The 16,800-nt window shown below is 53.3% G+C and overlaps 1 protein-coding gene across 1 annotated transcript in view; it reads right to left on the bottom strand.

Annotated features, from left to right (window-relative positions):
• Window positions 1-16,800, bottom strand: part of JCAD (junctional cadherin 5 associated) — a 49,502-nt gene that overhangs the window by 19,147 nt on the left and 13,555 nt on the right. The window contains exon 2 of the mRNA XM_062211117.1: window positions 15,616-15,925. Within this exon, the coding sequence (XP_062067101.1) occupies window positions 15,616-15,863 (248 nt within the window). The 5' untranslated portion in view covers window positions 15,864-15,925. The remainder of the gene's footprint in view (window positions 1-15,615; window positions 15,926-16,800) is intronic.

Here is a 16,800-nt window from a genome sequence, read left to right as displayed (position 1 = left end):
TGCCAGCCGAACTCTCTCTCTCTCTCTCTCTCTCTCTCCCTGCATTTTAAATAAATACAGAGTGTTTTATTTTTATTTATTTTTTTGACAGGCAGAGTGGATAGTGAGAGAGAGAGACAGAGAGAAAGGTCTTCCTTTTGCCGTTGGTTCACCCTCCAATGACCGCTGCGGCCAGCGCATCGTGCTGATCCGAAGCCTGGAGCCAGGTGTTTCTCCTGGTCTCCCATGTGGGTGCAGGGCCCAAGCACTTGGGCCATCCTCCACTGCCTTCCCAGGCCATAGCAGAGAGCTGGCCTGGAAGAGGGGCAACCGGGATAGAATCCGGCGCCCCAACCGGGACTAGAACCCGGTGTGCCGGCACCGCAAGGCGGAGGATTAGCCTGTTAAGCCATGGCACTGGCATACAGAGTGTTTTATAAAAGCCCTTCTGGTTAGTCTCTGTATTTCACTTCTCCCAACAGAATGAAGAATTCCGCAAGTGCTGGATTTTAATGGATAAGCACCATTCTATCATAGGCACGCGGCTGCTGGAGCCACTGCACCGACATGGGGCGTGTGGTGGAGCCCACTTAGAGCACTCGGAGGGACACCACTATCCACAGACACTTCCCGCAGGCCCGGGTCATTTGCAGTCGGTCCCCGGAGCAAGAGGGAGTGGACTGTGGGGTGTACCACCACACCAGCCTCGTCAGACCATCCCCATCCACAGTCTCCCTGGGGCACAGTGGCAGGGGGGTCTTGCCTGGCCTTCTCATTCCTGGCTATCTGTTTGTTTTTCCTTATCAGGGAGGTGGAAAGAACTCATTTTCATTTGCTGCTGTCATGAACCCACACCGTGTGGTTTCCGGTCCACTTTTCAGCCAGCAGTACGGCAGAGTGAGGGCTGGGGACACAGCGGTGCCACAGCCACCAATGCTGTGCCACACAAGGGCATGGAGGGCGCTGGGCACCAGGCCCGTGCTGTGTGCTGGGCTCAAGGAGAACCATTCCCAACACCTGCCAGAGGGTCGCTGTTCTGCAGGAGCCTCTAAAAATCTGCATTTTATTATTATTACTTTTATGTTTTTTTAACTTGTATTTATTTACTTGTGATACAAATAGACGGGGAGTGAGCCAGTGGATGGAAAATCTCTCTCTCTCTCTCTCTCTCTCTCTGAGTTTCAAATAAATAAATAAAACTTAACAACAACAAAGACGACGCACACCTTAGGAAGCTCACACATATCTGCTTCACTGTCACGCTACCTCCTCCACGACCTGCTGCCATTTGTGGCTCCTGCGGGCACTGCTAATACTGAGTACCACTGAGAGAAGCAGTCAGAGGTGACAGCTCCCGGCTCACCCAGAACCAAAGCCAAACCAGCAGCCCAAATGACAGTCCACGTTCCAGCTAAGCTAGGGAGTCTTTGCCAGGACAACCCACTCCCTAAAAAAAAAAAAAAAAAAAGGAACTATTACACCAGATGCACAGATGTCAGCGTAAGGACATGGGAAACACGAAGAAGCAAGGAAGTGGGACACCCCCACAAGGTCACAATGGTCTCCAGAGACAGATCCTGACCTGCAGGAAATCTATAAAATGCGCCAAAAGGAATTTACGACAACGATCCTAAGGAAACGGGATGGGATGTGAGAGAATACGAAGAATGGAGGAAAAGGACACAGGATATGAACAAGAAATTCAACACTGAGACAGAAAGCATTAAGAAGAACCAAACAGAAATGTTGGAGCTGAAAACTAAAATGGAATTAAAAGGATAAATAGGGGCTGGTGCTGTGGCGCAGTGGGTTAATGCCCTGGCCTGAAGCACCGGCATCCCATATGGGTGCCGGTTCTAGTCCCGACTGTTCCTCTTCCAGTCCAGCCCTCTGCTATGGCCTGGGGAAGCAGTAGAAGATGGCCCAAGTCCTTGACCCCTGCACCTGCATGGGGGACCCAGAAGCTCCTGGCTCCTGGCTTCGGATCAGCGCAGCTCCGGCCGTTGTGACCATCTGGGGAGTGAACCATTGGATGGAGGACCTCTCTCTCTCTCTGCCTCTCCTCTCCCTGTGTAACTCTGACTTTCAAATAGATAAATAAATCTTTAAGAAAAAAAAAAGGGTAAGTAAAGTGTTAAAAGCAAAAAGAGACCAAGTGGAGGAAGGAATTTCTGAATTGGAAGAGCACACTCTTGAATTAACTCGGACAAAAATAAAGAGAAAGGAATTTGAAAGAATGAAGACAGCCTGTGCGACGTGTGGGAGAGCATTAAGCGAACAGATATTCACGTCACAGGGACATCTGAGGAGAAGAAGAGGAAAACGAGCACTGAGAACCTACTGAGGGAAACAGCAGCTGAAAACTTGCCGTATCTTGAGAGAATGACAGACGTCAGATGGAGGGAGCTCGAAGGACCCCGACCAGACTCAACCAAAAAAGATCACCTCCAAAGCACGTCACAGTCAAACTGTCAGAAGTTAAGGACAGTGGGGCCAATGCTCTGGCTCAGTGGGTTAAAGCCCTGGCCTGAAGCACTGGCATCCCATATGGGCACCGGTTCTAGTCCTGGCTGCTCCTTTTCCAATCCAGCTCTCTGCTGTGGCCTGGGAAAGCAGTAGAAGATGGCCCAAGTGCTTGGGCCCTGCACCCACATGGGAGACCCGGAGGAAGCTCCTGGCTCCTGGCTTTGGATCACACAGCTCTGGCTGTTGCAGCCATTTGGGGAGTGAACCAGCAGATAGAAGACCTCTCTCTCTCTCTCTCTCTCTCTACCTCTCTCTGTAACTCTGTCTTTCAAATAAATAAAAATAAATCTTAAAAAAAATTAAGGACAAGAAGAGAATCCTAAAGACAATAATAAAAAAAAGTCAAGTTACAAACAAAGGAAGACCAATCAGACTCACATCACAGGTAAAGACACTCACAGACAGAAAGTGAAGGGCTGCAAAAAGCCACCCCGGGCAAACGGAAACAAAAACCAAGTAGGAGTAGCTATACTCACATCAGATGAAACAGACTTTAAATCAAAAACTAAAAAGAGACAAAGAAGGACATTATATATTGATAAAAAATCAATTCAGCAAGAAGCTATAACAATCATAAACATTTATGCACACTCAACACCAAGCCACCCAGATATATGCAGCAAATGCCACTAGACCCAAAGGGACAGAGAGACCCTAATACTATAATAGAGGGAGACTTCACCGCCCCACTGTCATCAGTGGACAGCTCACTCAGATGCAAGTAAACCATGACACAGCAGAGTTGAGCCATACTATTGAGCCGACGGACCTGATAGACATTTACAGAATAGCTACGGAATACATCTCATCAGCAGGTGGAATGTTTTCTAGGATAGACCCTATACCCAGCCACAGATCAAGTCTCAGGAAGTTTAAATCATACCATGCACCTTCTCAGGCCACAGAGGAGTAAAGCTGGAAGGAACAAGAAGAACAGAACATTTACAAACAGATGGAAATTAAACAACACGCAATGGATCTCTGAAGAAATTAAAAACTTTCTTGACCAAAGGAAAATGAAAACACAACATATCAAACCCTCTGGGATATAGCAAAAGCAGTATTAAGAGAGACATTTACAGTGATAAGTGTTGCATTACAAAAAAAAAAAAAGATTTTGAGTAAACAATCTAATCATGCATCTCAAGGACTCAGAAAAACTAAAACAAACCAAACAGCAAATTAACAGGAGGCTAGAAATAATAATCAAAAAGAAAATAAATGAAATTGAAAAAAAAATACAAAAGATCAACAACATAAAAAAGCTAGTTTTTTTTTAAGGAGACAAACAAAATAGATAAACCCTTAGCCAGATTCACAAAGAAGAGAAAAACCTCAAATACATAAAATAAGAGATAAAAAGGATATATTACATTGATATTACTGAAATGTAAAGGATCTTAAGGTAACTACTATGAACAGCTATATGTGAACTCATTGAAAACTTCAAACAGACACATTCCTTGATACAAGCAATTAAGTCATGGGGATGCAGGAAATCTAAACAGACCCACAACAAACAAGACTGAAGCATGGTTACAGGTCTCCCATCAAAGAAATGTCCAGGACCCGACGGCTTCACTACTAAATTCTACAGAACATTTAAAGATGAACTAACTCCGATACTTTCCAAATTATTTCAAAATATCAACAAGATGGAACTCTGACACCTGAACCCAATGAAGATACAACACAGACAGAAAACGACAGACCCATCTCCATACAGGCTACGATTCTCAACAAAAAAAATATAAGCAAACTGGATCCAACTCTGCATCCCAAAGCTCACGCACCACGATCAAGAGAGATTTATCCCAGAGATGCAAGGGTGGGTCAGCCCTGGAAAATCAATAAATGTCACAAATCACATCAGCAGGATGAAGGGCAGAAACCATGTGGCCATCTCCATAGGTGTGGAGAAAGCATCTGATAAGATTAAGCGCCCCTTCATGATAAAGGCCCTCCAGAAACCGTGTGTATCAGGAACATTCCTCAGAGTTATAAAGGGTATATATGGCAGACCAATAGCCAATGTCAACTGAATGGAGAAAGCTGAACTCATTTCCTCTTAAATCTGGAACAGGACAAGGATGTCCACTTTCATCACGCTCATTCAATTTAGGATTGGAGGTATTACAAGAGCAATTAGGGAGGAGAGAGAAATAAAGAGTATCAAAATTGGGAAAGAGGAAATAAATGATCCTTGTTTGCAGATGATACGGTGTTGTACGTGGGAATCCCTAAACACTCCAACAAAAGCCATTAGAACTGATAAACCAACTCAGTAAAGTCACAGGTTACAAAATCAACATTTAAAAACAGCAGCATTTTTATACACCAACAATAATACTGCTAAAAGAGAAAACAGAAAAGAAATCCCATACAGAATAGCTGTAATAAATATTTAGGAATAAACTTAACAAAGAAGTGAAAAATCTCTACAGTTATTATAAATGTTGATGAACAAAATCATCCAGGACACAAAAAATGGGAAGATTTTCCTTGCTCATGGATTGGAATAATTAATATCATTAAAATCTCTATACCACTTAAAGCAATCTATAGATTCAATGTAATCCCTATCAAAATACCAATGACACTCTTTAAAGAATTAGAAAAAAAGAAATCCCAAAATTCATATGGAATCACAAAAGACCCAGAATTGCCAAAGCAATCCTGAGGGGAAAAAAGCCAAGCTGGAGGCATCACAATACCTAATTTCAAAGCTATGGTAATTAAAACAGCACGGTACTGGCATAAAAACCAGCACACAGAAATCCCAGAAATTAATTAGTTAATTTGTATGTGTGTGTGTGTGTGTATCTCCTACTGATTTTGACAAAGGTGCCAAGAACTTACATTGGAAAGGCAAAATAGGATATAAGAAGTATAAAATTAGATTCCTACTGCTCATGATCCACAAAAATTATCAGAGACCTAAATGCAAGACCAGAGAACTATGAAACTGCCAGTACAGGGCATAGAGGAAACACTTCAAGATACCAGTGTAGGTCACGACTTCCTGGGTAAGAATCCAAAAACACAGGCAACAGGGGCAGAACAGACAAGTGAGATTACATCAAGCTCAGAGGCTTCTGCACGGCAAAAGAAACAACGGGGCGAGGAGACATCCGACAGAATGGGAGAAAATTCCTGGATGCTACTTACCTGGCAAGGGAGCAATAATCAGAATACACAGGCAACTTAAAAACCTCAGTATCGAAAAAAACCAATGCAGTTAAGAAATGGGCCAGAGGTCTCAGCAGGCGGTTCTCAAGAGAAGAAACAGAAGTGGCCAATAAACATGCGAAAAAAATGCTCAATATCACCGTTCATCAGGGACATGCACATCAAAATCACAACGGGCTATCACATCACCTCTGTCAGAATGGCTATTATAAAAACAAAAAAAACAGTAACAAATGCTGGTGAGGGTGTAGGGAAAGGGGAACTCTTATACACTGCTGGTGAGAATGCAAGTCAGCTCAGCCAGTATGGAAAACAGTACGGAGATTCTTTTACAAACTAGAAATAGACTTGCCGTATGATCCAGCAATCCCACTGCGGGCATATACCCAAAAGACATGAACATGCCCATGTGTACAGCAGCACTGTTCACAACAGTCAAAACACACAATCATTAAGGTGTCCATCATGGTACACACACACACACGCACACACACAGTGGAATACTATTCAGCTTTTAAAAACAATGCAATCCTGTCGTTTGCAGCAAACCACCTAGAACTGGCAGCAGACTCCGACTGCAGACAAAGTCTCACGGAGACTTGAGAACTGAGACGGACACATGGCAATCATAGGAGCCCCAAGTGCAGAGGAGGGAAAGCAAAGCCCAGGAGGGGCGTGGCTGGTACCTTGCAAAGAAACCTCGTTTTCTCAGCCAATTTTCTGCTTTCCCAGTGAACCTGACTCGTGCTCAGAGGGGTGGCTGAGATCCTAAGGTGAGACATGTGCGTGCTATGCCAGGAGCATAACCAGATAGAAGGCGACATAAACAGGGCAAGCGTATCAGCAGACCGCGCTCCCCACACCCCGGATGCGCGCAGCTTTCTTCTGCGCCCAAGAATGCAATCTTGTGACCGTAACTGTGCCGAAGCTGCCACAGCAACGAACCCACCTGGCTAAGCGTCCCAGCCTAAACTTTCTCCCATTTGCACAATACACCATTTGAGGGATTACCTACTTTAAAAAGATGAGAGGATCTACAAAGAGTGTGTAGAAAATGCACATTGCAGGAAAAAAAAGTGCACAGATGTCAAAAAAGCTCTTGCACCAAAATAAACTTCTCCCTTATTCTCATTTTCCACAAACTCTTGGAAATCCTCTCTCAGTCCTTAGGGCCCCTCCCAAAGGCTATAAAGCATTGATTCATTGCATGTCCCTTCTGCACTGAGGTGAGCCAGGCGCTCTGACAGGCCCAGGTGGCCCTGACGTGGTGAGCATTCTGGCCAGGTCCTACTCCAGGCAACGCAGTGAGTGTGGCTCTTCCACCAGCTCAGACACTCGACATCCACGGCCAGCCTCACAAGGCTTCACAGCCACAGCTTCTAATAGCTTTGATGAAATAAGATTTTTCTTAAAAAAAAAAAAAAAAAAAAAAAACTAGAACTATGGTTGGAGTTCTGTTGAAGCAGGTTAAGCCGCCACCTGCAGTGCTGGCATCCCATATGGGGCACTCAGGAGGGAGCAGGGACCCGGCAAAGAGAGGTGAGGCCAACAGCGCCACCGACAGGCAGTGTCTGGAAAGCACCTGATGTGTGAACCCGTGAGACACCGCCTGCGTGCAGGCACATCAGGGAAGCTACTTGCTGACCGACTGTCCGAGAGCTACTTGGGAGAAAACTTCGGATGATTCTCTGCTGGGTCATGTGACTCGTTTTCAGCTGCAGCAGAAAACACTGCGCCCTTTTTCTGGAAAGTGAAAGCCTGCAGCTCCAAATGGCACTGCCGACAGCCGCGGCTCCACACTCGGGGGCGGGGAGGTGCCGGCAGCTGCCCGGCCTTGCTGCCATCTGGGTGCAGGCTGCCGCTGGGGCAGAGTCAGGGGAAGGGCAGTGCTTTCTGTTGTGGCTGAGGACGAGTCTGGGGCGTAACAGGAATTCCTCCTCATCTTTCTCCTAATTAGCTCTGGTACACTCAGTGAATGGGCGTGCTGACTTAGATACGCTGGTTTTCAGCCGTGCACATTTGAGATTTATCTCTGGTGCCCAGGGGCCAGGGGATCGATGTGTGTGGTTTTGTTTTGTTTTGTTTTAATTTGAAAGACAGAGTTACAAAGAAAGGGGGCAAGACACAGAGAGAGATCTTTCATTTGCTGGTTCAGTCCCCGAATGGCCACAACAGCCAGGGCTGGGCCATGCTGAAGCTGGGAGCCTGGAACTCTCCAACTGGGTCTCCCGCGTGGGTGCAGGGGCCCAAGCACTCGGTCCATCTTCCACTGATTTCCCAGACACATTGGCAGGGAGCTGGTTCAGAAGTGGAGCAGCCTGGACTCGAACCGGTGCTCTTATGGGATGCCTGTGTTGTAGGTAGTGGCTTAACCCACCTCACCACAACGCCAGTCCCTATGTGTGGTTTCCTCAAATTGAAAACTGAAGGAGGCATGTTGGCTGCCTGCAGGCTTGGGGGCCTCATGGGAAATGAACGTGGCCGATGCACACGTGGGGAGTGGTGGGTGGGACTTCACCGTGGAGGCTGGGGTTGGGCGGAGTGCTTCCTGGTCCTGCGTCTGCGGTGCAGCAGGTGCAACAGCTCTCGGCACCAGACTGCTCCTTCAAAGACAAGAACTGCAGAGGAAGGGCAGCTGGTGGGTCAGCTGTCTGTACCCTGAGGGACGAGCTGAGCACAGAGGCCATGGGGACCCCAGGAGGAGGCTCCCACTCCCTGGCCCCGGTACACACTGTGCCCATGCCACAGGGTGGGCTCTGCCACCGAGCCCCACAGAACATGTTTCTCCTGCTCTTACGGCTGGGAGGCCGCACACAGGGCTGGGCAAAGCGGGACGTGTGCTGGGCACCTCAGTCCCCGCACCACACAGGCTCTGCACTCCAGAGTCCTGGGCCCCGTTCCACGTTCCACAAGGATGAGCTTGGAGAGGGGACAGGTCATTTTGAAAGCCAACCTGCCGCAGGGCCACCTGCTCTCCTCGGAGGGCTGCCAGTGTGCGCCAAGCTGCCCCGTGTTCCCTTTGGGCTAGGACGTGAACAGACTTTGGGTTCCTCAAAGTCTAATGCAGATTGTGCCTGGCTGAGACACAGACCCAGCCCCAGAGCCCGGCTTAGGGACTGGAGCAGGGGCTAGGGCTTGCCTTTTATCTGCCTGCAAATCCACAGCAGCTACGAAAGACAGGAAGACAGGTGCACCTGGCAGACCGGGCTCAAAGTCTCCACGGTGAACCTCTGTGGTGTGGCTGAAGACTCAGGGGGCTGAGCATGCGTGCATGTAAGGGGACACGAACCACAGAGGGAGGGCAGCAGGCGCACATGGAAGGAGCTGCTCATCAGCTTCTCGCCAGTGACCTGGTGTTCAGAAGAAAGAGCTTTGAGGCAGGAAACTACGATGAGAAGACCATGTGTGCAGCCAGGCCTGGGCGTCTGGTGCAGGGCTGTGGCCCTGCCTGGGGCTACAGGTGGCACCTGATGGCATCTGGTTTCCCCCACGCTAGCAGGGAGCAGCACGAGCATCTGTTCGGGGCTCTGTGAGGAGGCTGCAGGTCTAAATGCCAACACAGAGCTGCCCAGCTGCAGGCTCTCTGCTTTCTCCCCACCCCACACCTCGCCTGTACTGACGGCAGGAGTTTGTTGGGAGGGATCAAATGAGAGCCTCACGCACAGCGCTTAGCACACTCTGTACACCAGCAGAGGGACCCCTGTGCTCACCAATCAGAACAGCTGGGGCGTGGCCAAGCCATTACCTGCAGTGCCGGCATCCCACATGGGTGCTGGTTCAGGTCCCAGCTGCTCCACTTCTGAACCAGCCCTCTGCTATGGTCTGGGAAAAGCAGCGGAAGACGGCCCAAGTGCCTGGGCCCCTGCCACCTACTTCATCATTGGGTGAAGTTCCTGGCTCCTGGCTTCTGCCTGGCCCAGCTCTGGCCATTGTGGCCATGCTGAGAAATAAATTAGTGGATGGAAGCTCTCTCTCTCTCTCTCTCTCTCTAACTCTTTCAAATAAATCTTTATTACACACACACACACACACACACAGGGATGGCATTGTGGTGTAGTGAGTAAAGCCACCTCTTGTGATGCTGTCATACCATATGGGTGCTGGTTCAAGTCCTAGCTGCTTCACTTCTGATCCAGCTCTCAGCTGATGGCCTGGGAAAGCAGCAGAAGAGGACCCTAGTGCTTGGGCCCCTGCTCCCACGTGGGAGACTTAGATGAAGCTCCTGGCTCCTGGCTTCAGTCTGGCCCATCCCTAGCCACTGCAGCCATTCAGGGAGTGAACCAGCAGACAGATCTCTCTGTCTCTCTCCCTCTGTCTTTCCCTTTCTCTGTAACTCGTTCAAGTAAATAAAAATAAATCTTAAAAAAAAATTACACACACACACACACACACCCCTTGTGGGTCCTTGTATCTCCCAGGCAAGGGTGCAGGCAGCACAAAGGAAAAAGAAGCGCTCTGTCGGCCTTTGATGGCTTCAGTTCCGTGCTGTCTTCTTCCAAGTCGTAACCGGCACACCTTCGTGATGCCAGGGAACAGCCACGGCGGGTGCTGCCTGCCCTCACACGCGGCTGCGCAGGGGCGGCCGGGCCCAGGGCAGGAGCCCGAACCCCTTCCCCAGGACCGTGGGGAGAGAACCAGTAACCAGCTTTCCTCTTTCATAAGGAGGTACTGGATTTCTTGTTTTTTACCAAGGTATAAACTGGATGGTGCCACGCCCATCTTACCCCCCCCCCCCCTCGCATGCTTCCATCCCCACCTGCAGGCTCACGTGCCATTCACCCACTCACAGACATCTAGGGACCGAATCCTGTGCCTCCCACCCACTGTCCAGAAGTGAGGCTGGGACGACTGGGCACCAAGGAAGGCAGACAGGGGCGCCACAGCGGGAAGGGCTGGTGGACCCCCTCGGCCAGTCCCACCTGGCAGCACTCACGCATCAGGGCGTGCGGCTGACACTCGGCAGCCCGACGGACAGATTGGGAGCCCAGGCTGTCTGTCCTTCAAAGAACACAGAGGGACTGGACCTGCGACCCACGTGTGTCACATGATCTACTCTCCCAAGGTCTCCTGCACAGGGACCCCCCCCCAGCTCTCTGTCTCAGTGACAATATGGCCTGGTGACGGCCCGGAGGCCCCGGGCTCGTGGCTGCTCTGGGAGTGGCTCCTGTCACTGCTCTTCCAAGGTCTCACGGTTAAGGACCCAGGCTGCTTCTTGGTGGGGAAAATGGATGTGGGTCCAGCAGTGTGGGGGCACGAGCCGAGGGCCAGCCAGGAAGAGAGAGTGAGGAAAGTGGGGGCGACAGGCGCTCAGGGTCCCCCGAGCGTGTCCGCCAGGGAGCACACAGCTCTCGCCCAGCACAGGCTACGAGACGGCAGGGAGAAGACAGGACACGTGTGGATCAACAGCCACGTGAAGAGAGACACAGGTGGCCTCCGCTGTGGAACGGAGCAGTCCTGATGCGCAGCAGCTGAGCTGGCCCTGCAGAGGCTGCTCTCTCCCAGAGCCGCGGCCTGGCGCGGGGCGATGTTTACCGAGACGGGGCCCCGGGCCACCACATCAGAGGCCGGCGCAGACAGCCAGGTCTCTAATCAGCCCTGGCGGCCGCTGACGACAGCCCATGATTACGAGCTGTTCTCATGGGGAGCTCACAAACACACTTCCCAGAGTTCCCGGGGCCGTGTGGGGCACACAGACCCGGGCCAGGCTGAATCTTTTACAGCTTCCTGTGATTCTAAGGTTTCACAGGAAGCACGCCGAGGAAACCGGGGCTGCCCGATAAGGGGCTCTTGCGTCGTCCACCGGGAGCCGGGCACTACGCAGGCGGGGCTCCTCGTGGGTTAGGCAGCACACTGTTCCCCTAATCCTGGTGTGCTGAGTGTGTGTGTGTGTGCGAGCACCTGTGTGTGTGCGTGTGCAGGTGCATGTGTGCATGAGTTTGAGTGCAGGTGTGTGAGTGGTGCCTAGTGTGTGTGCAAGAGTGCGTGTGTGTGAATGTGTGCATGTGTGTGCATTCCGGAGTATATGTGTGTGCATGTGTGTATGCACGTGTGTGTGTGTGTGTGCTGGTGCGTGTGCTTGTAGGTGGATGTTGCCACAGGTCTCTGGACAGCATGAGGGTAAAGCCGACAGCTGGTCCCATCTCCACCTTCCGTTTCCTGAGCCCAGCCAGGAGCGGCCAGCACGCCCCAAGGGCAGCCAAGTGCAGCCTTTGGGGATCCCTGATGGACAGCAGTCAAGAGAAGAGAACAGGCCGACCTCAAAACCCAAACTGGGAGACAAGGCAGGTGTCAGCGGCGGGCTCTGAGGCGGAACCGTCAGGGGCCTGAGGACAGAACAAAAGCCCGTGGGTTCGGAGGCAAAGGACGCTGCACAGCACAGACGCACGTGCATCAGAGATGGAGGCGTCCCCAGCCCTGGCGTCGCATATCCAACACGGCCCATGGCCTCGCTTCATTTACGGGTGGTGCCAGAGCCTCTTCCACTCAGCTGTATTGTCGGGAGCCCCTTGCACGACCAGAGAGGCCTGGCTGCGGCCATGCCTGTCCCCTCCCCGCCCTTGCTCCCCACCTGTGCCCCCCGAGTCAGCAGGGAAAGGCGGCTGCCACCTCCACCGCCCCTGCCCGGCAGCCCCGGCTCGGCCTCCCCTCTCCTCTGGGCTCAGACACCACTGCCCTGGCATGCAAGTGCCAGGCTTCATCCGGCAACGCTTCTTCTCAGTGAGCGTTTCCTACCAAGCAGTGGTTTCACAGACATTCGCCAAGGGAGAGTATGTGCGCTATGGCGTCAGCTTGCAGGAAGCCAATGGTCCTGGGCACCACGTGTGCTGGGAGACCGTGCAGGAGAGACTCACTTCAAGGAGGGAACTCCAAGAGGCTGAGCTGTGGGAGGAGGAGCCCAGCGGGGTGGGTGGGGCAGAGGGAGCTCAGGGCACGGCGTCTGAAGCCGGAGCCCCCCAAGCCCTCTGGTTACAGGCACGGCTGCCATCTGCCTCCATGGCTCCTCACCTAAGCCACGGAAAGTGGCCCTGCATGAGCTCTCCATTATGGTTATGACAGCACTTTGTCCTCCTGTGGCTGCCGGGACAGCAGGGGACACTGCGTGTTCTGAGTGCTAGACACATCCGTGTGCACAGGGGACAAGAGCACAGTGTGGCCACTGGAGGAGGAGTTTGCAGGGCTGAGTCCTTGCAGGCCTCGCTGGGGGATCTGGCCAGGCGGGGCTTAGAGTCCTAGCCAGGCTCTTCCACTGCCACCAGACCCGGCCCTAAGGAGCACCAACATTCTGTGGGCTCCATGCTCGGCGGCTCCAGGCGACCACGTGGCTGATGTGTAAAACACCCATCTCCATCCAGCTCCGGTAGCTTCCAAGCTGCTCTGACCTCCCCCTCCCCCTGGGGAAGTCCAGTAGCCCTGGGCGCCAGGCCAGGGTGAGGACACTCCAGGGCAGTCCTCAACCTGCTGAGAGGAGCCCCCGCCACTCTCCTCCATTTCCCTGAGGGCTCGCAGCCTTCCCGCCCAGGGACCAGCCCAGAAACAAACAGTCGCTGCGTGGGACAGGACAAAACAGGCGGCAACACACAGTGGCACACGTCAAGCCATGGAAGCTGGGTCCTGGCTGGCACCATGGATTCACACCTGCCACAGTATCGCTGGTTTCTTTGTTTCTTTTTCTGTTAATTTTTTAAGCTGTTAAACTATGGCACCTATCTACTTCCTCCCAAAGCACTTTTTTATTCTGATGGGGAAAGATGGTCCATCTCCACCTTTCTGTTTGCCTTCTATTCCCAGGTCCCTGTTGGCTTCGAAAGAAAGAAAACATCTTCATTGTGAGCCAGGCAGGCCTGTAGTGGGGGTCTTGGGGCCGTGGGCACCAGCCTGGGCCTCTGCAAACACAGACTCACGTTTACATACTACCCCACCAGGCCACAGCATCCACCCACAAGCCACCAAGTAAACAAGGCAAAGGAAACACTGACTCCCAAGTTAATCAGCTGACCCCAGAAACAGGGAGAGGCGGCGGGTCAGGGAGAACCCTGTCATCGGTGCAGGACACCTCAGTGCCACACAAAGTCCCCCACCCGAGCCCCTCAGCAGAGCTGGGCCAGCTGCTTGCAGCTCCGACTGCACCCACCTACCTACGGGCTGGAGGGGCGATCCTTCCGGTTCTCAGAAACCCGTGCGCTCACGGGAAGGGGCAGGAAGGTCCTGAGCAAGTGACACATGAGGTGGGGGCCACCTGCCCCCAGAGACTTTCAAGGGGATTCCATTGCCTGCCAACCTGGGACTCACGTCTGATTGGGCAACCTCAAGTTGGCAGGGGAACCCCCGCCCGACACACGCACATCCCGCGAGCCTTCGTGGGGCGGTGATGAAGGTGGTCTCACCCCGTGGCCCCCTCCTCCACGGGCGCCCCCTCCAAAACCCATAGCAGGCAGAGGGAGTCTCCCACATAACACGGCTGAAAAGTGAGGGCGGCCTGAGACAGGCAGGACACAGCTGTGAGCTCCGAAGGGCCCGGGACTGGGCAGTGAGAACCTGCTCGTCCTACACTGGCAGTGAGGGGCTCGTGCCTTCAGTGCTGCCCACTAGCCCAGGCCCCACCGCTCTGACCACAAACTCCCCGCCCTCCCATTCTTGCTGGAAGCTGTCAAGCATCCCAGAAGCCCCTTTCTGGAGAAAGTAACTTCTAACCACCGGGGGCAGGCTCACCCCCATCCCACGGATTCCCTGTGGCCCGTCTGTCCTTCTCCCCCTCCTGCACCTGTCTCCTGTGGCCAACTCTGCTGGCGGCACACAGCTGCAGGCCACGCCGCCCTTGCTCGGAGCTCTTCGTCCCCGGTCTGCGCCAGGCCTGGGGACGGGGGACAGAGGCCTCCCAGGCTGCCCTCCCTCGGGGGCTCTGTGGAAAGCTCAGATCCCCTTTGCTGCACCGGCCATGGCCCCTTTCTGAGCTGAAGGGAACGGCCACAGATGCAGGCGTGTACAGACCCCATGGGGGAGGATGGGCGGGGTGGGTCTGAATGAATGCACAGGAAGAAAGGTGCATTCTTCAGAGTCGGGAAACACAAGGGAAAATGAAGCCAAAAGCAGTTTATCTGGGTGCAAAAATCCTGAAATCTACACACACACACACACACACAGGCATCTTCAAAAAGTTCATGGAAAGTATTTATTATGAAAAAAATATGTGTGGGGATTTAAAATTTTTTGCACCAAAATTATCTTTAAAATGCATTTTTTCCCCTGGGGTTAGCACTGCGGCATGGCATGTTAAGTGGCCACTTGCAGTGCCAGCATCCCATATGGGAGCTAGTTCAAGTCCTGGCTGCTCCACTTCTGACCCAGCTCCCTGCTAAAATGCCTGGAAAAGCACCAGAAGATGGCCCAGGTGCAGAAGCCCTTGCCAACCACGTGGAAGACCTGGATGGAGTACCCATGCTTCTGGCTCCGACATGGCCCAACCCTGGCTCTGGCAGCCACTTGGGGAGTGAACCAGCGGCTGCAAGATCTCTCTCTCTCTGTGTCTCTCCCTCTCTCTCTAACTCTGCCTTTCAAATAAATAAATCTTTAAAAATAAGTTCCGTTTTTCCATGAACTTCTGGAAGTCCCCTCGTACTTCCACTCTGAAATACACTCACGAGCAGGCTGAATGTGCTATGGACGTGTGTGCGCACGCGCGGCAGCGTCCACCCAGCTCTAAAATGGCCCTGTCCGAGGTGCTGGGAAGACCCGCTCACTGCCAGCATCAGTGCAGCGCTTGGCACCGCGGGAGAGGCAGACCTTGGACGGCCACGCCTGCGCCCGGTGCAGCGGGAAACAGTACTCTTGCCCCTGCCTCTCCCTCTGCCTCCCCGCCCTCGCCAAAGCCAATGGGCAGCCCCCCAAGTGCACAGCCAAGGGCAGGCGCGGGCTCCAGCTTACCGGGCCTCAGCAGCACTGGGCGGCTCCCGGCGGCGTCTGTCGGGGTCACTCACGTGCCCTTTCCCAGGGGGCGTCTTCCTCCGCGCGGGCGCGGCGGGGCCATCCTCGCAGCCGTTCAGCAGGCCGTGGCCGGTCTTCGTCCTCGTCCTGGCCTGCGGGCGGCCCTCAGGGCTCTCCGGGCGCGGTGCTGGGAGCTCGCGGGAGGGCGCATACCCGTGAGATATCAGGAGATCTTCCACACTGTACATGGTGCTCCAGCTTCATCAACGCGCGGCCGCTGGGACCATCGTGGTGGGGGCAGGACCCATCACTGCGGGGACGAGAGAGAGCTCTGTCTGTGACCAGCTCCCCTGCACAGGAGCCTGACGCCTCCCCCCACCAGCAGGACCACTCCCTGCTGCCTTGGCGTGGCAGGGGTGGGTGCCGACCCCGCCCTACAGCAGCTCACCCTCGGACCATGCCTCTGCTAGGGGGGCCTCCAGCGGCGCTTAAGCGCCCACAATGATCAACCCTGCCCGGCGCCCTCGGCCCCACTCATCTAAACACGGCAGACAGAGGAGTGGGGGCGAAGTAAACACAGACTTGGAAGCCGCAATTACTGCTCAGAGTTTCTAAAAAGGGCAACCAGCACCATCCAGCGTCCCCGCGCTGTACGCTCCCTCGCTCTCAGCTTGCACATGCACCTTGCACTCAGAGAGCCGGAGCCGGGTCTGCGATGGGCACCCAGCCACGGGGAACCGCAGCGGAAGTGTGGACCGCGGCGGTGAACGAGGGGCAGGATGCAGACCGCGCCTGCACGGCAGCGAGCGAGCGAGCAAACCCTGCACACATGCCCTGCACGGTCCCCAAGCGCCTTCCCACACGGAACGTTCCAGAATCCAATGCCTTCCCAACCAATCGTGGGCAAAATGTTCTGTGTCTGAGGGCCCTGGATGCTGCTATGGTTGGGGCACCTGCACCCCAAACTCGGAGTTAGTCCCCAAAGTCTTGGGTCAATGGCGCTGAGAAGGGGGGACAATTAACTCCACCATGGCACTTGCAGGCGGAGCCTTTGGGGTGTTCAGATTGGACCGGGTGGGCGGGGTGGGGCCCAGAACTGAAGTCTGACAGCTGTGTCAGGGACCATACATGTGGGTGCCCTGGCTCTTGCCATGACACAGCCTGAGCCACTAGAGGATTCCACCA

This window comes from Lepus europaeus, chromosome 14, assembly GCF_033115175.1.
Source record: "Lepus europaeus isolate LE1 chromosome 14, mLepTim1.pri, whole genome shotgun sequence".
NCBI classification, from domain to species: domain Eukaryota; kingdom Metazoa; phylum Chordata; class Mammalia; order Lagomorpha; family Leporidae; genus Lepus; species Lepus europaeus.
The sequence above is the reverse complement of the archived record's forward strand: the minus strand, read 5'-3'. Positions and strand labels throughout refer to the sequence as shown.